Below are 25,901 nucleotides of genomic sequence, written 5' to 3'. Positions count from 1 at the left end.
TATTTTCTTAAAATCAAATGTACTTACTAGTAAATTGATGTTAGTATTTCAGGTAGCATGTACAGACTTCGATATTGCAGGCTCCACATATGTGGATGCTGGCACAAGGCATGTATGTTTTGCTGCAGGGCTGCCAGCTGCAATTGTCAGGAACTCAAATCTGCCACATACCTGGAGTCCATCCCCAAATGATTCAGGTTCCTGCTGTTCCTGCTGCAATGCTCACCCCCTTCCCATATGAAGTAACTGCATCTGCATCCATCAGCAATGCACAGATTCCCCATAGCTTTTTGAATCCATTTATATTTGCTTTTTATTTTGTCAAAGGACTTCAGTTTTTGCTTAATATGAAGTTACAACTCATAAGATTTCCTGGATGGTAGTAACTCCATGAGAAAAAAAGTCCCCAAATATTATATATATATTATATAAAAAAGTCCCCAGATCTTGTACCAAGATCTCCCAGCCCCTTTGCACAGCTCTGATGCTCGTAGTCTGTCACCTCCTGTGCCTGTATGTCCACAAACCCTTCCATCTTACTCCCACACAGGTGTGGTCTTTCCACACACCACTCAGCTTAATTTGCTTAGTGAATTCAGAACTTAGACTTGGATTTTTAAAGGAATTTGGTTTCCCACATCCAGGTGACAAGTCTGTGATTTGAGTTCCTTGCCTGCTTGCACTGTGGTGTTACATGGCTGCCATGTGGGGCCCACTTCCCCCAGGAACATCACCTTCTTGTCTGGAGCCCAAAACATTTGTTTTTGTGCCCTTAGAGGAGTGTGAGACAGATGCTACCAGCTGCTGATCACCAACTCTGAACTGCACTCTGGGGGAAACCCACCACCTGAGCTCCCAACAACAGAATGATGAAAAACAGAGGTGAATGAGGTGGGGGTGTCACTTCTTCATCACCTCTCTACCATACAGCATGCCCAGCTGTCTGCAGCCGCTTGAAAACTCCAAATAACCCTGCAGCCAAGCCCTACACACCGTGACACCCAGAACACACGACACCTTTTTTCATATGGACCCCATTAACTGTTTCCATTCAAAACGTGGCTGCTGTCTCCCAGTGACACAACTGGCATTAGTAATGAGAACCAACCATGTACCCAAAGTCTCCATCAAGTAACAGGCACCAAAAGCCTACTTATGAAAGCAGATGTAGAGCCAAGATGTAGAGCCAAGTCCTCCAGCACTCCCGGGCTCTGAGGAACCCCTGCAACAGCCATGATTTCAACAGCCACAACCACGCAGGGGTGCGTTCAACACCAGAATGAAGTCCCCATCCATCTCACACATCTGGTTTCCACTCACTATTCTACCCTGGATATTCTGGGCAGGAAAGCATACCTCTATGGTCTATGTTGACAGCAGTCGTGCTAGGAAAGGGACAGTCTGCAACTCTCAACAGTTCAGCTGAACTCACCAACAAGAGCAAATTCCCCAGATCCAGCATGCACTGAATGTACCAGCCTGAGTACAGGCAGCATGCACATTGCTTGCTCCTTCCCCAGCAAAACCACCACAGCCTTCAGATGCTTTGTACTGAAAAACGTAAGTGCATTTCCTCCGGTGCACCAAATGCATCATGCCAGCTTCACCACACACCAGACATGGCCAAGCTAGAGGCAAAACCCAGTTACTAGCATTAGGGGCTGAGGAGAAGACATCCTCTCCCAAAGCAACCATACCTCTCTAATCTCTCAGCAGTAGAGTATCCCTTGAGTATCAGAACACCCTGGTCATGCTGCTGAGCTCAAGGAACAGCATCACCTCTCCTCCCCCCTTTCCCAAGCTGCTCTCCTCTCTTCCTGCCAGGCAGAACAACCTTGGCACCATGCTGCACACCAGCCCCTCCACCCTGCCAGCACCAGTTTCCTCCCCACCCAGCTGCTTTAATTCTCAGCTTGCATTTTGTGTTGAGGTTGGCTGTTTTTGTATCAGATATACAAAGCACACTTGCTGCTTTTTTAAACTGTGCAACTGAGTCTGTTCTATCCTGTCTTCTCTCCCATCATGTATTTGTGCTGTACCAGACGCAAGCACAGGACATTAACAAGACACGCACAAAGCCATGCTGAGGATGGGGACACCACTTGCAGCCAGGTAAGGAGAAGAGTGGAGCAGCTAATTGGCATGTAGCTGGCACACCTGAAGAAGAATCAGGGCACTGGGATGAAAAACCTGATGAAGTGGTAGTAAAAGAGGTGCATCCAAGGAGTTTGCCAAAATAACAGAGAACAATACCAATTAGGCTATGACATCTGGTGATGGAAAAGACCATAATGGTGAAATATGGTAGAGTGACAGAAATATTTGGTAAGACCTTGACAGCATACAGCATCAATATAACTGGCAGCAAAATCAAACAAGATGCATCTTCCCAGGCTGCAAGGCTGTAGGCTTCAACAGCAGCCTACATGGTGTTTCCTGCTCTGCTACCTGTCTCCCTGCTTTTTCCCTGCGTTCCAGCTGGCCCAGGAAATGGGATGAAGGCAGCAGGAGATACTTCATGAAAATGGAGCTAGAGTCTGTAGCTGCTGGATAGCCATTCCATGCCACGCTGCTGCATGTCACCATTCCTACTGCAATCAGGCCATGAGACTGGGATGACAGAAGAATCAGCATCTGCCAGGTGCTGGGAAGTGAGATCTCTTTGCTGCTGAACTAGGCACCTACCCAGCATAAACTATTCATTTTGAGAAACTTTCCATTTAGCAAACAGTAAATGCAATTCCCCTGAGTCAATAACCACTGGCAGGTACTCACTCACAGCCCTGTCAGAGCACTACCCATAAAAAACAACCAGTTTTTCCAGACCCACATTAACACTTAGAATCATAGAATTATTGAGGTTGGAATACAACTTTATGGTCATCAAGTCCTTCCATTACCTACAGGTCTACCACTACACTATGTCCCTAAGCACTATAGCCACACGTCTGTTAAATACCTCCAGGGATAGTGAACCCACCACTTCTCTGAGCAGCCTGTTCCTATGCCTAACCACCTTTTCTATGAAGGAATTCTTTCTAGTATCCAATCTAAACCTTCCCTGGTGCAACTTGATGCCATTGCCTTACATCATATCAATTGTCACCTGAGAAAAAAGAGCGATACCCCCCTTGCTGCAGCCTCCCTTTAAGGCAGCTGTGGAGAGTGATGAGGTCTCCCCTCAGTCTCTTCTTCTTCAGACTAAATGATCCCAGTTCCCTCAGCCACTCCTCATACATCTTGTTTTCTAGTCCCTTCATCAGCTTTGTTGCCATTCTCTGCACGTGCTTGAGCAACTCAATATCCTTCTTAGAGAGAGGGGCACTGAAGTGAACACAATATTTGAGGCATGGGCTTGCCAGCGCTGCATACAAGGGGCTATCAGTTCCCTTGTCCTGCTGACTATGCTATTTCTGATGCAGGCTAGGATGTCATTGACCTTCTTGACCATCTGGGCACACTGCCAGCTCATGTTCAGCTGGCTGTCGACCAGTAATCCCATTGTGCTGTCAACACATGGTGACAAGGTGTCTAGGGTGCACAGTCACATCTCCACACAGCCCCCTGCACACAAAGGTGCAGAGAACCTACAACATGTACCAGTGAGCACCAATTAATCACCCGTAGAGATCAAGCCCTAATAGTTAAGCAGAAAAACGCAGGGGAATAAGCCAAATGACAGGTTAAATGTTTTTTTTTTCTTCTGAATAATCTCTAGCTCATACCCAGCAACATACCCAAATTATGGCAGTGTTTTCCCTTGGTTTTTCATTTCCCATTGTCTCATTTAACCAGACCTGCCCTTATATCTGTTATTTAAACCTGTTCAATGAATTAAATTTAAAATACCTTAGGGTCCCTTTTCTGTAGCTCTGCTCTAGCTTGAAGTAACAAAGTCGAGGGCCAGCACCCACAAAGAGGGTCAGCCACCACAGACAAAAAGCACATCAACAGGGGGCACATGCAAAGCTGTGAGACCCTTCCTCTCCAGCCAGAACCTACAGAGTTACAGAATAACAGAACCACAAAACAGCTGAGGGTGGCTCAATTGGGCCACCCAGTGCAGGATGCCCAGGACCACATGCAGGCACCTTCTGATGATCTTCGAGGAGGAGACTCCACAACCTCTCTGGGCAACCCGTGCCAAGGCTCTGTTACCCAAACAGCACACTAGCGCTTCCTGATGCTCAGAGGGAGTCTCCAGTGCTCCTTGTTGTGCCCACTGCCTCTTGTCCTTGTCCTGGTCAGCACTGAAAAGAGCCTGGCTCCGTCCCCTTTGTATAATTATGGACTGGGCCTGCTCTTCTCTAGGCTGAAGAGTTACAGATTTCTAATCAGAAAGCATCCCTTCAAGCATCTTGGTGGCCCTTTGTTGTATTGTCTCCAGTACATCCAGGTCTCTCTTGTACTTTGGGGCCCAGAATATGACATAGTACTCCAGGTGCTGCTGGGGTTGTTGTTTTTTTTTTTTTGGTGGGGGAGGGCACTGGGGTTAGAGCAGAAGTGCACAGCCCACCCACCCCACAGCCTGCATCCCCACAGGCAGGCCCTGCTCTCTGCTAATGAGAAGAATAAAAACAATACTGTGCCTGGCATTGCCCCACTGGAAGAATGCATCAGCCTCCAAAGAGGCAGCCAGAGGGGAGAGAGCTCCGTCACCTGCTGCAGCCGCACCAATGGGCCCTGGGGAGCACTGTGCACATGGTAGGGACCTGGGGGGTCCCTGCAGAGCCCTTGCAGCCACCACTGCTGTCTGGCAATGGCTTGGACATGACCTTGGAGGCCAAAGAGGTGTTCTTCTAGGCAGGATGGCTTCTAGCATGGCTGCTAAATCACCACTGATGTGAAGTGACAGCAAAGCAGAAATCTTGCCAGAGGAAGAGCGCGGGGATTTGCATACCTACTGGTATGGAGACTGCTGGGATGGGAACAGATGTAGGCATGGGCACGGCCGACCCATGACACATGAAGGGAATTAAAGGCACACCAGACTGAAGGGAGGGAGGTTTAGAGACCAAGGCCCACAGCTCAGCTTGTTCAACCAACAAGCCATTAATTATTTGTTAATCCCAAACGTGTTGAGCTTTTACAAAGGCCATCCCTGTCTGGAGCCCTCCAGAGGTTTAATGAAATCCTAGACAATCAGAAAGTTGATGTCTAAAGCAGGATTTCTCTTGCTTTGCCAGGCAGGTGCACATTACAGCACACTGCAGCAGAGCCTGATTTATCTTCTGAGGAGCTGCTACAAGCTCCTGCTCATGCCTCATCCTGCAGAACCTTCTCTTTCATAGCCAGATGCAGGATTTTGAAGGGCTCTAACAAAATAAATTGCCTTTAAACAAATTTAAGTCGGCAACTTGGATTTCCATGACCCACAGCCTTGCCACAGGCATCAGGCTTCCAGACCAGAGCAGTGCAGGGAAAACAGCTGCAACTGTTCTGAATAGGCAGTTTGCAATGCATTGAGGCTATGACAAAAAGGAAAGAGATAAATGCTTACCCTCCTAGCTCTCAGGCCCAGATCTCACTGGCACAATAGCAGAACTCAGGTTTTTCCAGTCTACAGACTGAAGCTGCCCTGACACCTAAAGATATTGTCCATCTACAAGCTCCCTGGCACCTTTTCATCCCCAGACTTAAAAAGCAACAGCAGTCATTCACTGTGCATTCCCTGAGCAAACAGTCAGCATCACCAGCAGTAAACTCAAGTGTACTGTCTGACTCAAGATAAGCTAGTGTCTTGTTGAGCCCATTTCCACACCAGGGCAGAAAGGCAGGGACACTGCTCCAGCCTCTGGGATATGCATCAGACCAGCACCTCCCTTCCAGGCCTGGAAGACTTCCTTCTGTTTCTGGACCCCCTATATCAACACCTAAAGCTGAACAGAAGGGAGGTGCAACTCAAACCACCCAATCCAGGCACCTTGGAAGACAGCATAACAGCCTGACAAGTGAAACAAAACAAAGCCTAGGTCCTAGTCAAGCTTTTGGACAGCTCCCAGCCAAAACCACTGTCCAGCTCAGAGGTTGCAGCTGCACCCAGTTAATGTTCCACTGACACCCATGCCATGTGGCCAACATGCAGGCAGCGGAGCTGACAAATACCTGCGCAGATATCCACGTGCACCCTGTGAGAGGGTTGGCAGACGTCCACACAGGGAGCAGTGACTGCTCCAGATTCACAGCTCCCAGGCACTTGCCTGGAGGCAGGCCCCCACCACTGAGCTCTCTGCAGGGTTCCCATTAACAGCAAATGGGCAGTAATACCCCCCACAGTGAATAATCACCTTCCTGGATTGCAGGAAAGTTATTTCCAACCACCACCGTGCAGCTGCCAGTGCACCCATCTCACAGTGCAGGACGTGCAGCCTGGGGCACCTAGATCCCAGGGCAGGGCAGCCACGCTGAGCACCAGGTGTGCAGGCAGCAGCCCTTGGGATCAAAATCATGCAGTAGGAGCATGGCAGCCACAGACCCAGGAGAGAGGGGGCTGCTGTAACATGCCGGAAGAGTAAGCAGAAGTTACATGTTGAAGGTAGGTGGTGTTGCAAGGCAATAAACTAACAGGATTTTGGGGGGAGTTTAGAGGAAAATAGGAGGTATTTTATTTGTGAATATTTTCTCCCAAAACAAACACTGGGAAGATTTGGAAAAATTCAAGAACTTGATTACTGCAGCAATTCAACCAGACACACTTCAGAATAGTGCTAACTGCTTTCTAAAAACCAAACATGATTATTTTCCAAACCTTCCTCTAAAAACATTTTTTTTTCTTTATCACATTGCTGTATTAGGCCACAATTCTGTATGCTATTTTTGAGCACTTAATAAAATACTCTTCTTGGTCTCCAAGCTGAGAGTAGAGATTCTCTCTGTTTTCAGGATTCTTCTTACTTGCCCTTTCGAGAACTCTGGGCTTTCCGTCCCTCTGTGTGAGTATCGAGGTGCAGCGCAGCCCCACCACCATGCCATGGGATCAGCACAAACCATGGGAAATTCAGCCAGGGAAGGTGTCAAGCCTGGTCCCATGCAGGGAGTCCTGTGTGTGGCTACAGGTTAGGCAGCAATGGGCTGGCAATGGCCCTGCTGAGGGAAAGTAGCCTGCAACATGCCCTGGTAATGGTGACATCGGCCATAACCAAGGCTGTGCAAGCAGGAACACGGCCAGCAGAAAACAGTTCTCCCCCTTTACTCAGCATTTAGACCCCATCTAGACTGGTTTGTTCCCCATGACACAGAAAAGACATTGATAAGGCCAAGCAAGTTCAGCAAAGGGGGACCATGATGGTAACAGACTGGAGTAATTGCTTTGGAGGATGAAGGGAGCTGGACTTGCTCACTGGGCGAGGAGATGGCTCCTGGGGAACCTAACAGCAGCCTGCCAGCATCTACAAAGCCTTTAGGAAGATGAGGCCAGGCTTTTAACAGTCATACACGACGACCAGCAGAGTGAGCACAACAAGCATAAACTGCAGCAAGTAGGATTCATGCAGAAATGTAGGAAGAATCCTTCTCACCATGAGGACAGTGAAGCACTGGTCCAGGCTGCTCAGTGAGATGACACAGCTTTCCAAAGCCACGTTCACACCAGAAGAAATCACAGCAGACTCAGGAACTCCCCATTTCTGATTGCTGCAGCTTGGCTGCGGCCCAAGCAGTAAAAGGGGCCACTTCTAGCAAATACCAACCCTTCCTCAAATAAAGTCTCCCATTTCACAGCCACCATCTCTACTCCTTACTGCACACCTAACAAACCAGCTCCATACTACATCCAGACCACCCTGTGCCAGAGCTCTGTTCCCCACATTCCTCCCAGGCCAAACCCACACACTCTCCCTGCAGTGCTCAGGGAAGTGTTGGCATTGTTGTCCCAACCACCGATGGAGGCAGATGCCTACCACACACTACGTTAATGCCCACCGGCCAACAGCTACCACAGTCTGATCATTTAATGACTCCCATTTCCAACAGTCAGCCTTGCACTACATACATCCAAATGCCAGTAGCTACAATTCCAACTTCTTCTAAACACCTACTACATCAAAACTTCCACAAGCACCAACTCACATCTTATTTGAAGAAACAAGGGGCTGAACAGCTGTCTTCCATAGATGAGTTCAATGCATTAATTACAGCATCCTCCTTCACCTGGTCTGAGTTAAGTTCCCTTCCTTTGCTAGGGGAGTAAGTAAGTACATAAGTAAGCTGAGACAGTCCTGTGACTACCAACCCTTCCTGGCCCTTCACCCAGAAGACTTGTAGAAGACTACTGCTGCTCACTGAAAAACACCTGGGAGCCTGCTCAGGACCCTTGTAACCTACCTGGCTCCTTTGCAGCTCTCAGGCACCCTCCTGAGTGAACCTGGGTCTGCACCAGAGGTCACCACATGATGCATTGCCTGGCTTTCTCCCACACTACACAACTACACACAGTTGCTGAACACATCTCTCTTTTACTACAAATAATGACATCTTTTTTTGCTGCTGGAAAACCAGATTAAGATTGCTCAAAATAGCAGCTTGCCTCCTGTATCTTCATACTTTAAAATCTCTCAGGGTCCTTCAGCACTCTGATTTCCTGCTTTGTCCACTTGTTCCCTCCTATCACCTAAAATCTCTACTTTAATCCACTTGTTCTCCTCCCCCTCTCTTCACCTGAAATATAACCATGTACATTGCCCAGCCACATGCTACAGGCAGGAAACCATAGAATCTTCAAATGGCTTGTTTTGGAAGGGACCTTAAAGATCACCTAGTTCCAACACCCCTCCCATAGGCAGGGATGCCACCCTGGTTGCTCAGGGCCTCATCTAACCTGGCCTTCAACACCTCCAGAGATGGGGTATCTGGAACCTCTCTGGGCAACCTGTTCCAGAGCCTCACCACCCTCTGAGTGAAAAATTTCATTCTAACCTCTAATCTAAATCTCCCCTCTTTTAGTTTAAAACCATTCTCCCTTGTCCTGTCATTGTCTACTGGATTAAAGAGTACTCTTCTCATCCATCAGAGGGGGTACACTCTCCTTGACCTTTCTTTTCTGAGCAATGACTTCTTTTCTGAGTAATGACTGCACAAAGACACACACACAACTGCTATTTTTCCATCTGCCCCAACCCAGACATGTTTTTACAGAAGCATGTAAACAGAAGCTGTTTCCAGCAGTTTCCACTTCATTGTCCCAGACTTCATGTCTAAACAAATCAGTTTTCCCTTTGCAAAGCCAGTTCTTGTAGTCCCCCACAGCAGGAGCCACTCACTACAGCAGCACCTGCCACACAATCCCCAGGTATAAAGCCAAACCACGGGTGACAACGAGGAGCTGGGCGATCAATCCCAGGGTCTCTGTCCACCCCCTTCTTCCTCCTCCTCCGTGAAGGTGGCTGGCCATGCCACACAACCCCACAGCCACAAGCACCAGCCAGACACAGGCTGCTCTTGGCATGCCTAGAAAGCACAAAGCCTCCCTAGCTCTGCAACACGCAGCAGTGCCAAAGTAATCCACAGTAACAGGATTTATGGCTTGCTCATCTCAGTCCTACTAAACTCATTTCAGCAAATAATGGATTATCCCCATCTGTCAGCACCAAAACAATGGAGATTTAGCAAGAGAAAGCTGAGATCTAGCTGCAAAGGATACGCTGCTGTGTTTGGATGTGATCTTCTGGAAGGCATTGCACCCCACCCCGGGGACTATGTTTTCCTGTCTGCAGAGGCAGCACCCCCAGATGCCTGTAGTGTGGCAGCCCCAAGCAACGGCACACTGCCAGGCACAGAGCCGTTCTTCTGGGTGACAGGACAGCTCGTACCACAGGGATGTACCTCTCATCTGCCTCCCCTGACAGCTCTGAGCCTGACAGCTAAAAGCACAAGAAATAACAGCAATTTTCAAGCTACATCGAGTACAGAAGTGGGGGGGGGAGGGAATCCAGGCTGCTATAAGCAGACAAGAGAAACTCAACCATGGGCCAGAGTCAAAGCAAACACCATTAGCAGGTCTGTCCTCTCTGGATCTACATGCTGCTCAGTACCCTAGGCACAAGCTGAAAGGGCAACTGCTGCTCCTGCAGGCCCCTGCAATGCATGCATGCAGGAACTGTGCCACTGTAGCATGTGCTCTCATGTCACCCAACATCTGCCTGCTCACACCAGTACTGCTCCCCAGCTCAACACCTGCCTGGATGCCAGTGGAGTTCATCAGGGACAGGGGAGCTTTTGAGGGTAGGAAAGCTCTGCAGGAGGATCTGGATAGGCTGCACTGATGGGCTGAGGTCAACTGCATGAAGTTCAACAAGGTCAAGTGCCGGGTCCTGCACCTGGGGCGCAATAACCCCAAGCAGAACTACAGGCTGGGAGATGAGTGGTTGGAGAGCTGCCTGGCAGAGAAGGACCTGGGAGTGATGGTGGACAGTCAGCTGAATATGAGCCAGAAGTGTGCTCAGGTGGCCAAGAAGGCCAACGGCATCCTGGCTTGTATCAGAAACAGTGTGACCAGCAGGGCTAGGGATCATCCCCCTGTACTCGGCTCTGGTGAGGCCGCACCTCAAGTACTGTGTTCAGTTTTGGGCCCCTCGCTACAAGAAGGACATCGAGGTGCTTGAGCAGGTCCAGAGAAGGGTGACGAAGCTGGTGAGGGGCCTGGAGAACAAGTCCTACGAGAAGTGGCTGAGGGAGCTGGGCTTGTTCAGCCTGGAGAAAAGGAGGCTCAGGGGCGACCTTATCGCTCTCTACAGGTACCTTAAAGGAGGCTGTAGCGAGGTGGGGGTTGGCCTGTTCTCCCACGTGCCTAGTGACAGGATGAGGGGGAATGGGCTTAAGTTGCGCCAGGGGAGGTTTAGGTTAGATGTTAGGAAGAACTTCTTTACCGTAAGGGTTGTTAGACACTGGAACAGGCTGCCCAGGGAGGTGGTGGAGTCACCATCCCTGGAAGTCTTTAAAAGACGTTTAGATGTAGAGCTTAGGGATATGGTTTAGTGGGGACTGTTAGCATTAGGTCAGAGGTTGGACTCGATGATCTTGAGGTCTCTTCCAACCTAGAAATTCTGTGATTCTGTGATTCTGAGGACAGCTGTGTGGCCAGGTGCCACCGGCAGCCTCCCAGCCTGCTGAACCAGTGCCATAGCCCCAGCCTGGCCAACCTACTGAGGAAGATGACCTAACTTCTCTGGTGAACACTGCAAGAGGTGCAGCTGCAGCGTCCCCCCTCATTTTTCTTCCCCTTCACTTCTTCTTCCCTATTTCCAGCCTCCTCAGGCCAAACATCAGACCTGGGCTTGGACCACAGGGGAGCACAGACTGCCTCACCATGCATGCAGGACCACTTGCTCATCCTGCTGCGGCACCATAGTACAGCTCAGCTCAAGGAGCAGCAAGCACTAGAAAGCACAAGCTAAGCCAAAGAGGGGCAGAAGTGCAGTGGGAGCAGGGGTTAATTGGGACACAAACAAGAGTAGTCAGTGGAGGGGCACCTGAACATGTGACAGCCAGCAACACTGCAGCAGGGCCCAAGGGAGTGATGGCCCTGTCCCCTCTGACTCCCAGAGCTGCTGATCTGCTGGCTCTGCCCTGCATCTTACTCACTCTGCCTCACAGTTCACCCTGTACTTGTAAGTAAAATTATTTCACTCAGACAGAAGAGGAGCAATCTGTGCCCAATCCAGCACTTGGATTACCTTAGCCACTCCATTTCATAAGAAGTCCAGCTCATGATCCTGCTGTCATGCAGGCAAGTCTGGGACCCAGCATGTCCTGCACAAACACAAGCAGAATAAAAAGCACAACAGCAAAACTACCAGAACAGTCCTGCAGGTTACCAGGTGGCACATTCCTGCCTGCAGCTGCCCAGCAGGTAAACACTCAGCACAGCACCAAGCCCTTCAGGAGGGTTCCTGAAGCCCCAGAGGACCTGGGCATAAAGTAACATGTAGGTTAAACCGCTCAAGAAGTAACAAAACCAGGGGCAGCATTATTATACTGCCTACACTGCTACAAATTGCACAGAGCCAAAGAGACATGGGAGCTCTCCTTTGCTACCTCTGGCAGTAAAGGTGGGCTTCTGCTCCAAAACATCCTTCCTGCAAGGATGCTGACAAGCAGAAGTGCAGTGTAACAGGGCCAAGGGGTGCACAGCCCAAAGGAGGTAAGTTTTTTTAGCAGAAGCACTTTCACCAAAGCATCCCATCTTTACTGCAATCACCTTGTGACAATGAGAACACATCTTCCAGGAGGACTATTAACTGTCTGGTCTACATTAAGCCAAAAATAATTACAGAGCAGCGGATTCTTTTTGTTGTTGCCATGAATCAGACTACAGTTAATTGATATTTACTCTGCATTTACTCAGTGTCACAGATCATCCAGCATTGTTCAGGATGACAGAGCAGACAATAGGCACCAGTGATCACAAAGCCTAGGCATGCAAGGGAGCTTAAAGTAGCTGCATGGTAAAAAGGCAATCTTACCTGGACATGGCACATCAAGGGGACACAAATAGAAAAGCTACATGGGCAAAGAAGAGTGAGGACATGGAGACTGTCATGGAACAGCCAGCTACAGGAGCTCAGGGCAGCTGAGAAGTCTGATCCCAGACTGCGCAGACATTCAGGTAAAATGAGGGGAAAAGCTCCATTCCAGCAAACTGAGCTCCAGGGTACAAGAAAGACAGTCCTCCAGCAGAAGGAGGGAGACCAGAAAGGCAGTGATTGTGTAAAGCCCTTGTAAAATGAACAAACTGTTGCACAGACCTGACAGGATGAAGCAAGAAGGGCAAACAGCTACTTAAGCTAAATATATTTGTTCTTGTGATGACGTTGGTATTTAAATTGATCGTAAATAGACTCAGGCTGGAAATGAGAAGACAGATCCTGACCATTGAAGGTTAAATCCTAGAGTGGCCTTTCAACAAGAATTACCAGGACAAGAAACAAAACTAGTTCAAGATGGAGCTGGAGAAATGCAGAAATGCACAAAAGGACTATGAAAAGCATCTCTGTGCGAGACACACAAGATGCAGTAACCCAGAGACAATACCTGAGCAAAGCCCTTTCCTTAGCAAATCCTGGGCGTTCACGGGATGATAGAATGGTTGGCAGGGACGCCTGGATCCACCTGGTCCAACCCCTGCTCAAGCAGGGAAACCCTAAGCAGGGTGCCCAGGACCACATCTAGGTAGCTTTAGAAGATCACCAAGGAAGAGACTCTACAACCTCTCTGGGCAGCCTGTGAGAAGGCTCCAGCACCCTCACAGCAAGGAAGCGCTTCCTAATGTTCAGAGGGAACCTCCTGTGCTCCACTTTGTACCCCAGTTTGTCACCTCCCTCAACCTGCTGGCAGCTAATACAGCCAAAGTGATACCATACCATTAGCCTTCTTTGCCTAAGGGCACGCTGCTGGCTCATGGCCAGCTTGGTGCCCACCAGGACTCCCAGTGCCTTCTCTGCCAGAATGCTTTCCAGCTGGGTGCCCCAGCCTCTCCTGGGGCCTCGGCTTGTTCCTCCCCGGGGACAGGACTCTGTGCTTCTCCTTGCTGAACTGCAGGAGGTTCCTGCCAGGTTATTACAGTAGTGCTATAATAACCATGGGCATCACAAGCACAGCTCTGCTCAGGACGTCCAAGACAAGGCAGAGCAAGGCCCTGGAGCCACTCTGCAGCAACCAGGTGACCAGAGTTGCATTTCCAGAAAGATTTTCTGCTTCAGAGGAAAGGAGGCTTCCTCTGAGCCAGAGCAAAATCTTTTGGAACCACCCAAAAATCAAACCATACTTCTGAGAGCATTGTCCAAATGCATCAGCAGCTCCTGGCCTCCACTCCATAGCATGGAGAAATACAGCTTCCCAGCTTCCCCAAGGGACCAGAAGACATCTGCAGATGTCCTACCTAAAGAACAGCATGCTTTGAACAGGTGCCTGCAAGCAGCCCCCAGGGCCAGGTGCTGTGCAGGACTAGCAGGAGAGCAGCACAGTATCTGGTGGTACTTCCTGAGCACCCAACAGAGGGCTTGACCGAACCCTGTCCTACACTGATGCTTTTTAGAGATAGGATTGGTGAGATCAGGTGCAGGAACATGTCTCAGGGATCACTTTGTGCCACTCTGCCCAGCTCTTCCCCTACCAGACCAGCTGTGCTCCCATGTCCACATTGCTGTGGAGCTCCTAGACCAACTCCAGCTTGCAAAGGAGCACCCCCTCCCTGCCTTCAGTCACCTTTCAAGCTTCCCCATTTCACACCGGATTTGCTACTCTGGGCAGAACCATTGGTCCATCCCCTGATGCATCAGCACCAAGCACACAGGGATTGTAGAGGGGACCACCACTCCTGCTCTCCCTGTGTGCAGAGCTACCTGATTTTCTCATTTCCAGTGAAGCAGTTCAGGCTTCATACTGTGTCCTGCAATTCACACAGGCCCAATTACCAGCAGAAGAGTCACTTTACCCACCCACCACTGCTCCGAAATGCAGTAGCCTTCCCCTTTGCAGGCACTGGGACTACAGCCTGACCTACCCCAGCACCAGGTTCTGCACCAGAGCTGCCTGGACAGGCAGCCCTGACAGCACAACCCGAAACAGACACGAAGGTCTGTGGACAGCAGCACCCTTCCACTGCCACTGATGCCAGGCTGACACGTCGTCCTGTGCAGCACTGAAGGGCCAAAGTCCTTTGCTATCCCAGCCCTGACGCTTGGAAAGCACACTCCCCCTTGGCCAAGCTGTTGACAGGAAATGCACAGCAAAAAACCCTGCAGCTGTGCAAAATATTGGAAATTATCTATAGAACATGAGAAATGAGATATGAAATATAGGAACTCATTCATCCCACAGGATGGATGTCAGGAGCAAACCTGCTGCCCTCCTGATAGCAGGGTCAGGATCCTGCTCCCCATGGCATCATCCCCGCCTTCCCCCTAACATACATGCTGAGAGGAGAAAGAGGAGCTGGGGACACAGGCAGGCAAGATGCTGAGAACCAGGGCAGCAGATGGCACCTCCTCTCACACTGTCCCCAGCAGTGCCTGAGTCCTTTCCATACACAGCAAAGTCAGCACAGCAAAATGATGTAGCTTCCAGCTCTGGCACCTCTCACCTGCTGCAGGAGGATGTGGCACATGAGCAGCAGACACCATGGCCCCATGTCCACTGCACTGAAAGCAAGAGAGGGTGCTACAGAGGAAGATGGGGCTCCCCACACCCCCTCCCCAGATGAGCAGGGTTCAGTTAAATGAGGACTTTGATGAGAGAGCAGCTCTGCTGCTGAGCCCTGCCCTGCTCCACAGAAGGGCTGCACCTGGCTCTCCACAGGCGAGCACTCTGCACAGGGCGGGGCAGGGGGAGGCCTCTTTCACATCAGCCAAAATCATATGCTAAAAGAGAGAAGAGTGAGCGCACACAGAAAATACCTCACCATAGTCCTGGCCAGTTTTGGCTTGGGCTCCCCACACCATGGTGGTTTGTCTTCCAGGAGCCTGCCCAGGCTCACCCCAAACCTGACAACTCCCACCAGCACCCTGTGGTGAAGAGCCCCCCCCACACAGAGCTTAACAGCATGTGGCTGAAGAATCCCTCTTCTGGAGGGGGGAACCTGTCAGCTACTGGCTATATTAGTGCCCCATCTTCTTCCCCAGTCCTGCACCAGTAGATGCTGTCCAATCCTCTGGGTCCCTTCATGTCCATCAGATCCACTCCACACCTCACCAACCCCACTGCAGGTTCAGGAGCTGAAGCTGCCTTTACCATGCCCTTTTATGTCACCAAGCACAAACACCACAGCCCTTCCCATGCCAAACACCATGCACCGCCAGGCCTGAGCAGGGTGCAGCCAGGGCAGGGGAGGAACCTGCGAGGTGGCAGAACAGGGGTGAGGGCAGCACAATGAGCAGCAGGGACACATCAATTTGCTTTCTGGGCACAGAATGTGCCCAGACATCCTTTGACAGGTCCCTTGTTCTGTGCCTGTTTTGCAGGTGCTCCGCCTCCACCTCCAAGGACTGATGAAGTCTGCAGTAGCTCTGACGTCCAGCCCCAGGGAAGCCAGGAAAAGCAGCAGCACAGAGGGCAGAGGAGTAAGGACAGCTCTGAGGACAGGAGAACAAAACCAAGCTTTTCACAGAAATCCGTGCCTTTTTTCCTCTCACACTTCTTTTCCCAAAGGAGCATCACACGAGCCTGAAGCCTCCAACCTGTTGTATAACACAGCACAACTGCAGCTCAGGGTCTTCAGGGAAACCTCCCCTCTGCCCAGGCTGAACCAGGCACCAGCAGGAACACATGCCCCAGAAAAATGACTGCACAGTGGAGGCAGAAGTTAAGGGGCCACAGAAAGCAGCACCAGGGGAGAGCAGCTCCAGCAAAAACCAACCACAGTCAGTAGCCTTCCTTCCTTTGGGCAATGCCCCAGCAGCATCTCCTCCACACAAAGCAGGCTTTCAGCTGTGACATGTTGCAAAAGGACCTGGTTGCAAAAAGCCCTGGTGAGCCCCAAGGTTATACTGACAGTGAAAGCACAGAGCCTGTTCGGAGAAATCTAGCCAGAGCCTAGACATCAAGACAATCCAGAATTGCCTTTTTAGCACTGGATAGCTTTGCTTCGTCATGTTGGACAGAGGTGAACAACTACAATTAATCTCCTTGACCACCTGGTACATCCCTCTGCCAGAAGTAGTTCTGTTAGAAATTAGAGGCCAAATAACTTGCATCTCCTTCAGCAGACAGAATCTGAACCAAGTCATGTGGGAACTGTACCCTGGTGTCTGAAGCTACCACCTCGAGTTCACACAGCTTAAATCTATAAAAACAGGGGGTAAATATACATGCAACTGAACCTCCCCTTCTGTTCTTGCTGCAGATCAGTAATGGACCTGCTTCGAGGTTTGAAATATTTATCAGGTCTTCTGAAGTTTGCAGAGCTGACAGGCTGAAAGACCTTCAGATTTGAAGATTTATGTTCCCGGAGGTGATTCATTCACCAAACAGCATCTATTATATAACAAAGCACTTGAGGAAATCACAAGCATGGAAGCAAGGAGGAAAGCTGTGCACAGAGAAGATGAATGGCAGAGAAGTCCATCCTGACTGCTCCAGAAAAACATAATTTAATTCCTCTCAATTTGGTGGCTTACTGTTCAAAGCTACCTCGTCTGGGAACCAGCCCAGACAAAGGACCAAAGCAGCAACAGCCTGCTTCTTCAAGCACCAGGAGTAGCAACAGATGCAGCAGCCCACTGAGAAGGATTTTAGGAACAGATTTAGCAGGAATTGATTCAAATCAGGAGAACAGACCCTCTCCAATGAGGAATACAGCCCCTTGGCCACTCCAAGGGCCTCTCCAAGCACATCCCAAGCCTGGACATGAAGCTGCAGAACCACTGGCCATGCAGCGCAGAGCTGCTGAGCTGGGAGATGTTCCCCATCCCCCCACAACCACTCTGCCCTGGGCATAAGCATGCTGGAGATGCAGGCGGGTGGGCTGCCACCTCACAGGAACGATGGCAAAGTGAGACAGATGCCCACCCACAGGGCACCAAAATAAGCACAGGCAGCAGTGGCACGTGGATCTGAGAACAGCCTGTGCAGCTAGAAGAGAGATCAGCAGTAGGGAAGAGATGAGCCCTACAGACACAAGGCTCAAGCCCAGAACCTCCAACCCAGCTCAGGGCAGGTGGGCACATCCAGGTCTCAGGCAGAGTCCTGGCCACCTGAGTCTTCTGCAACAGTAGAGCACATACAGTATAGCACTGAGGTCATGTTTGCCTAAGTACAGCTATTTAAGACACAGGTTCCACCTGTACCTTCTCGATGCACCACAGTATTACAGAAAACTGATTACTTAACAAGGTAGAAGTTCTCATTTGTTGCCCAAATTGCTTTTGGCATTATATACTGAACTTTCTGCAATACCAAGGCACAATAATGCTGTACAGAGATCCTCCTGCAGCTTCCACTGAAGTTGTGACAGCCCAGAGGTCCAGCACTGCCTGCAGTTACGTGTAACTGATACAGAAGGGAATGCAGAACAAGCACTTTGTCTGGGCAGAGTAAGAAAACAACGACCTGGATACAAAATTGTCATTTGCTATTTTCAGCCTCTATGCTGCCCTGTCCTTCAGGAAGTCTCCACCAGCCACTCTGAAACCTCACTTTCTCTCTCAAGGTCAGAAAGCCATCAGCAGTCCTTCCATCTCCCTTCCACATAGGCCCCATTCCTCCCTCATGTATTGGGTTTGTGTGGCAATGTTTTGGTAGTGGGGGAGCTTCTGGGGTGGCTTCTGTGAGAAGAGTCCAGAAGCTGCCCTGTGTCTAGCCAGCTCCAAAAGGGACCCACTGTCAACCAAAGCTGAGCCAATAAGCAAGGTTATGCCTCTGGGAGAGGCCAAGAGAGACAAGAGGATTTCTGCCTGTATCTATCTACTGCACAACCAGCAGCGCACAGAGCAGCCACACACAGGCCCAAGCCCTGCAGAGACACAAGCAGATCCCAGCTCACTCACTCTCATCAGGGTTAGGCGAAGCAAGAATGGCACTGTGCTTCCTCTTCACTTCCTCCACGTTCTCTGAGATTTTATCAATGAATCCTCGAATTTCTTCTACCTGTGGAGACAGAAAAGAACAAGATAGGTATCCTGTGAGAGGCCTGGATTTTTGGAAAGGGGCATGATTATTAAACCCTATCCAAAAACAACCATGGTATGGCTGAACCACAGCGAACATCCTCCTGTACAAATATTTTCCATCTGGATTCTTAAACTGTAGGACTGATGTGAAATCAGACAACTTTCCATATCACAGCAACCAGCTTTGCAGTCAGATCAAGGTAATATAGACTGTGTTTCCCATATGCTTTGTCATACACTAAGAAACTTGTAGGGTATATCCAAATGAGCATCAGATCTATGAATTTCCAGACTCAGCATTTCCAGCATGGAGTGTGTTGTTCAAGTTACGTAAGCCAGGATTCTTCCCAGCTCAGTCACCCAGCTCCAGGGGCTGAGAAGTCTGTTTTGAGCCTCACCCCAAATAGTAGGGAAGCCAAATGATACTGTGCCTCTCTGTACTGGCATTTTCCCTGTACTATAAGAAAACATGCCAGCATCATGGAGACTTGAGAACCTGTACTTGTGCCTTCTGCCTGCCAATCTGCACACACTCTAACTCCATCTTTTTCTTTGACTCATACCACCACTTTGCTCATCTTCATCCATCTGTATGTCATATTTTTCATTCCACACTCCATTGCCTGCACAGATACATTTTTACACCCCCTACACACATGTCATACTAAAGGTATGCTAAAAATCCGCATGCATATCTTACAGCCACCCACATGCCAGTAAGCAACCTCATGTTTGGTAATGAGAGGCACAAAATTACATCAATCCCATGCAGCAATTTTTACTCTGCAGAGGTGCTTTCTGGAGAGATTTTAGAAACTGTTTGATTTCATGGCAGTCTAGAGGCGTGTACACTGCAACAAGAAAGCCTCCTACAATGCAGCCTGTGTCCACAGGCTCCCACACTACCACTTGGTGGTTAATTGCCTCAGCTGCCCTGTTGGTTTCTACAGGAGCAGGTGGAGCAGCAAAGCGGCCCTTGGGTTAGGTACAACACAACAAAACGGCCTCAGGCCTGCATGGAAGCCTGGCTCCCACTAGTCACTGCTCTCAGTGTAAGCCCTGAGAACCCAGAGCCTGAGCACCAGCTGAGAGGCATCAGCCAAGGCAGAACACCCATACCCTCACTCAACTGCTACCTGCCTGCCATGGGAACCCATATCATTGACACACAGTCTGCTCCAGCATTTACAGGAAGTTTTGAACTGGTGTCAGAGCTGCACTGGAAAAACAAAACTCACCTGTTCAAAGAACTCATCCATGAAGCGGTCCCGGTCCACACTAACAGTGACTTCATCATCATCATCACTATCCTTCGCCTGCAACAAGACAGGAAGAAGTATCAACAAGTGCTTCCTGCAAATCTTGCAGATCCATTTCAGGAGATTATCTTGGGTGAATTTTCCTCTTCACCTTGCTCACTTGCTCCCGTGAGCTGGGACAAACACCAGTGAGAGAGGCACTACCATATCAGAGCACTGCAGGGAGACCAGAAGAGTAGATAACATCCAGCTCCAGCAAAAACAGTACAATGAAAAGTACTGCTGCAGCTGGCTGTCCCACCACTTGGCCTTTTGAGTCAAGCATGGAAGATTTATGATACCTACACATTTACAGCATACCTGAAGGGAGAACTTTATATGCTATATTGAGCTATTCCCAGCTGTGCATGAGCACAATGGCTCCACAAACAGCAGTGATGAGAAAACACAACAGATGTTAGAATGTAGGAAAGAAGGGATGGAACAGAAAATACATCAGAACTAGTAAAACCACAGCAGACAAGTGATGGGGTGTCCTTGAGAGGGGTGGGAGCAGAATGTGTGTCACTGTCACCTCACATCCCAGGAAGGCAGAGAACACAAGCTTGCAGTGGGAAGAAAAATTAGTCTTGATGTCCTCTATGTAAGGAGACACTTAAAAGCTAACATGTAAAGCCAAGAGATGACAGAGGGAAATGGAAAATAATTGGGTAGAAAAGTTTCTTATTACTCTGTCTTCACTAGAGAGAAATAGCCAGTGGAATGGATAAAATTTAAGATCATAGAATCACAGAATGGCCTGGGTTGAAAATGACCTTAAAGATCATCTAGTTTCAACCCCCCTGCTCTGGGCAGGTTTGCCAACCACTAGAGCTGGCTGCCCAAAGTCGCATCCACCCTGGCCTTGAATGCCTCCAGGGATTGGGCATCCACAACCTCCCTGGGCAACCTGTTCCAGTACCTCACCACCCTCTGAGTGAAAAGCTTTCCTAATTTCCAACCTAAATCTCCCGTCTTAGTTTAAAACCATTCCCCCTTGTCCTATCACTATCAACACATGTAAACAGACGTTCCCCCTCCTGTTTATATCCTCCCTTCAAATGCTGGAAGGCTGCAATGAGGTCTCCCTGGAGCCTTCTTTTCTCCAAGCTAAACAAACGATTTCCTCAACCTTTCTGCATAAGAGAGGTGCTCCAGCCCTCTGATCGTCTTAGTGGCCCTCCTCTGGACCCATTCCAAGAGCTCCACATCCTTCTTATGCTGGGGGCCCCAGGTGGGGTCTCACAAGAGTAGAGGGGGATAATCACCTCCCTCTCCCTGCTGGCCACCCCTTTTTTGATGCAGCCCAGGACACAGTTGTCCTTCCAGGTTGCAAACGCACACTGCTGGCTCATGTCCAGCTTCTCATTCATCAGGACCCCCAAGTCCTTCTTTGCAGGGCTGCTCTTAAGTTCTTCTTCTTCCAGTCTATATAAATACCTGGGATTGCCCCAGCCCCAGTGCAACACCTCAAGTTGAACCACATTAGGTTATCATGGGCCCACTTCTCCAGCCTGTCCAGGTCCCTCTGGATGGCATCTTTTCCCTCTGTTGTATTGACTGCACCATCAGCTTGGTGTCATATGCAAACTTGCTGAGGGTGCACTCGATTCATACAATCGTAGAATTCCACCGTCTGTGTCATTGATAAAGATGTTAAAGAGCACCGGACCCAAGACCGACCCTTGAGGGACATGACTTGTGACTGGCCTCCACCCAGACATAGAACTGTTGACCACAACCCTTTGGCTGTGACCAGGCAACCAATTCTTTATCCACCTAAAACAGAGGACTGTCTTTACTCATCTAATAATTGTCACACATTTTGTCAGCTGCTACCCAGGCGCTCAACACCCTTTGGCCACTCCACATCTGCAGCGACCTAACCAATACAGTCAGTAGACTCTGAAGAATTCCTCTTACACTGAAGAATGTCAGATGAACTGCCTATTTTTTCCCCCTAAAATTATCTTTTCAACCTAGGATGACTGATTTGGGTGGATTCCTCTAGAGAAGGTCCCAGCTTTCATTCTTGCCACTGCTCATGGCACCTTTTGCTTTGGTAACCAGTTCATGAAAGCCATATTCACAAACATAGAATCATAGAATCATAGAATATCCTGAGTTGGAAGGGACCCTTAAGGATCATCAAGTCCAACTCTTGACACCGCACAGGTCTACCCAAAAGTTCAGACCATGTGACTAAGTGCACAGTCCAATCTCTTCTTAAATTCAGACAGGCTCGGTGCAGTGACCACTTCCCTGGGGAGCCTGTTCCAGTGTGCAACCACCCTCTCTGTGAAGAACCACCTCCTTATGTCAAGCCTAAATTTCCCCTGCCTCAGCTTAACCCCGTTCCCGCGGGTCCTGTCGCTGGTGTTAATGGAGAAAAAGTCTCCTGCCTCTCGACACCCCCTTACGAGGAAGTTGTAGACTGCGATGAGGTCTCCCCTCAGCCTCCTCTTCTCCAGGCTGAACAGGCCCAGTGCCCTCAGCCGTTCCTCGTACGTCTTCCCCTCCAGGCCTTTCACCATCTTCGTAGCCCTCCTCTGGACACTCTCCAACAGTTTCATGTCCTTTTTATACTGTGGTGCCCAGAACTGCACACAGTACTCGAGGTGAGGCCGCACCAGCACAGAGTAGAGCGGGACAATCACCTCCCTCGACCTACTAGCGATGCCGTGCTTGATGCACCCCAGGACATGGTTGGCCCTCCTGGCTGCCAGGGCACACTGCTGGCTCATATTCAGCTTGCTGTCTACCACGACCCCCAGATCCCTCTCTTCTAGGCTGCTCTCCAGCGTCTCATCGCCCAGTCTGTACGTGCAGCCAGGGTTTCCCCGTCCCAGGTGCAGGACCAAAGATCTGAGAGATACTGAGATCACATGAAAATCTCATCTTGACAAGTAAAAACAGGAATGTTGCTGCCCAAACCCAGTATTCACTCTGTGGGCATGAAGAGGTGTGTAGTGTCCCCCAGGGCTCAGTACTGGGGCCAGTTTTGTTTAATGTATTTATCAATGATCTGGACAAGGGGATTGCATTGGGTTTATGTGGCAAGGTTTTGATAGCAGAGGGGGTTGCAGGGATGGCCTCTGTTAGAAGACTCCAGAAGCTGTCCTGTGTTCAGCCAGCTCCAAAAGGGACCTGCTGATGGCCAGATTTGAGCCAGTGAGCAAGGTTGTGCCTCTGTGAGAGCAGATTTAAGGAAGGGAAAAAGAAAAAGAAAAAACAAAACTGCTGCACAACAGCAGCTGGGAGAGAGAGAAGTGAGAAACAGCCTTGCAGACCCCAAGGTCAGTGCAGCAGGAGGTGCTCCAGGCTCACAGCAGCAGTTCCCCTGCGGCCCGTGGAGAGGCCCCTGGTGGAGCAGGCTGTCCCCCTGCAGCCCATGGGTCCCACATGGAGCAGATCTCCACGCTGCAGCCCGTGGAGGAGCCCCCAGTGGAGCAGGTGGCTGTGGCCTGGAGGAGGCTGCGGCCCATGGAGAGCCCCCGCAGGAGCAGGCCCTGGGCCAGAGCTGCAGCCCATGGAGAGGAGCCCATGCAGGAGCAGGGGCCTGGGGCGAGCTGCCACCCATGGGGTACCCGTGCTGGAGCAGTTTGGTCCTGGGGGATGGACCCTGTGGTACAGAGCTGTGTGGGAGCAGTTCTTGAAGAGCTGCTGCCTGTGGGCAGCCCCCGCAGGCTCAGTTCAGGAAGGACGGTATCCTGTGGGAGGGCCCCCACAGGGAGCAGGGGCAGAGAGGGACCGTGAGGGGCGGCAGAGACAAAGCATCAAGGACTGACCTCAGCCCTCATTCTCCATTTCCCTGCACCACTCAGGGGAGGATGTAGAAGAGGGTGGATGGGGGGAAGATGTTCTTAGCTTGTTTTGAGTTTCTCACTGCTCTAATCTGTTAGTGATAGGTAATAGATTATATTAATCTCCCTGTGCTGAGTCTGTTTTGCCCATGATAATAATTGTTGAGCGATTTCCCAGTCTTTATCTCAACTCTTGAGCCCTTTACATCATATTTTCTCCCCCATTTGCTCTGAGAAGGGTGAGTGAGAGAGCAGTTGTGGTAGAGCTCAGCCGCCCAGCTGGGTAAAACCATCCCCAGGAATCAAGTGCACCCTCAGTAAGCTTGCAGACAACACCAAGTTAGGCAGGAATGCTGACCTGCTCAAGGGTAGGAGGGGTCTGCAGAGACACCTGAATATGCTGGAATGGTGGGCTGAAGCCAACAGTATGAGGTTCAATAAGGCCAAGTGCCAGGACCTGCACTTGAGTCACAACAACCCCATGCAACACTACAGGCTGGGGGAAGAGTGCATGGGAAAGCTGTCTGGTGGAAAGGGACCCGGGGTATTGGTTGATAGCCAGCTAAACATGAGCCAGCAGTGTGCTCAGGTGGCCAAGAAGGCCAACAGCCTCCTGACTTGTATCAGAAAATGTGTGGCCAGCAGGACTAGGGAAGTGACTGTCCCCCATACTTTTCTCTGGTGAGGCCACATCTCAAATACTGTGTTCAGTTTTGGGCCCCTCCCTAAAAGAAGGACTTTGAGATGCTGGATCATGTCCAAAGAATGGCAAGGAAGCTGGTGAAGGGTCTAGAGAACAAGTTTTATGAGAAGTAGCTGAGGGAACTGGGGTTATTTAGCCTAGGGAAAAGGAGGCTCGGGGAGACCTTATCACTCTCTACAATTACCTCACAGCAGGTTGTAGCAAGGTAATGATTGGTCTCTTCTCCCAAGCAGCAAGTGATAGGACAAGAAGAAATGGCCTCAAGTTGCACCACGGGAGGTTTATGTTAGATATTAGGAAAAAATGTTCACCCCATAACTACAAGCCAGTCACCCTCACCTCATTCCCTGGAAAGGTGATGAAACAGCTAATCCTGGAAACCATTTTCAGGCACATGAAGGAGAAGAAAATCATCAGGAGTAGTGAGCATGGATTCACAAGGGGGTGGTCATGCCTGACCAACCTGATAAGCTTCTATAACGAAATGACCAGCCTGACGTACGATGGAAGAGCAGTGGATATTGTCTATCTAGACTTTAGGAAGGCCCTTCACACTCATCCATTAGATCCTCAAGTGTCTATGTTGATGTATGGGCTGGAAGGACAGACAATGAGGTGGGTTGAAAACTGGCTGAATGGCCAGGCACAAAAGGTAGTGATCAGTAGCACAAAGCCTAGCTGGTAGCCAGTAACTACCAGTGTACTCCCAGGGGTCCATACTGGGTCCAGTCTTCATTAACAGTCTCAGTAATGGAGGAGAGTGTACCCTCAGCAAATTTGCAGATGACACTGAACTGGGAGGAGTGGCAGATACAACAGAGGACCGTGCTGCCATCCAGAGGGACCTGGCCAGGCTGGAGAAATAGGTGACAGGAACCTCCTGCAGTTCAGCAAGGAGAAGCACAGTCCTGCCCCTGGGTAGGAATAAGCCCAGGCCCCAGGAGAGGCTGGGGCACACAGCTGGAAAATAGCCTGGCAGAGAAGGCCCTGGGGGTCCTGGTGGGCACCAAGCTGGCCATGAGCCAGCAGCGTGCCCTTGGGCAAAGAAGGCTGATGGTATCCTGGGCTGCATTAGCCAAAGTGCTGCCAGCAGGTGGAGGGAGGTGATCCTTCCTCTCCACTCAATGTTGCACCTAGAGACCTGTATCCAGTTCTGAGTCCCCCAGGACAAGTGAGACATGGAACTACTGGAGAGAGTCCTGTGAAGGGCCACAAAGATAATTAAGGGACTGGAGCACCTGTGCTATAAGGAGAGACAGAGAGCTGGGACTGCTCAGCCTGGAGAAGAGCAGGCTCAGGGGGACCTCATCAATGTCCATAAATACCTGAAGGGAGGGTGCAAAGAGGACAGAGCAAAGCTCTTGCAGTGATGCCCAGTGTCAGGACAAGAGACAATGTGCACAAACTGGAACACAAGAGGTTCCCTCTGAGCATCAGGAAACACTATTCCATGAGTGATCAAGCACTGTCACAGGCTGCCCAGAGAAGTTGTGGAGTC

At 50.0% G+C, this 25,901-nt stretch overlaps 1 protein-coding gene across 2 annotated transcripts in view; it reads right to left on the bottom strand.

The window, feature by feature from the left end:
• The window catches only part of STX1A (syntaxin 1A), a 112,627-nt gene that overhangs the window by 65,584 nt on the left and 21,142 nt on the right, over positions 1 to 25,901 (bottom strand). For both annotated transcript variants that reach the window (XM_068655926.1, XM_068655925.1), the window contains exons 2-3: positions 19,838 to 19,915; positions 18,477 to 18,576 (exon numbers count right to left, since the gene is read on the bottom strand). In XM_068655926.1, the coding sequence (XP_068512027.1) occupies positions 18,477 to 18,576; positions 19,838 to 19,915 (178 nt within the window). The remainder of the gene's footprint in view (positions 1 to 18,476; positions 18,577 to 19,837; positions 19,916 to 25,901) is intronic.

The sequence above is a fragment of the Anas acuta genome, chromosome 19 (genome assembly GCF_963932015.1).
Source record: "Anas acuta chromosome 19, bAnaAcu1.1, whole genome shotgun sequence".
NCBI lineage: Eukaryota > Metazoa > Chordata > Aves > Anseriformes > Anatidae > Anas > Anas acuta.
Note: the sequence above shows the minus strand (reverse complement) of the source record. Positions and strands in the feature narration are given on the sequence as shown.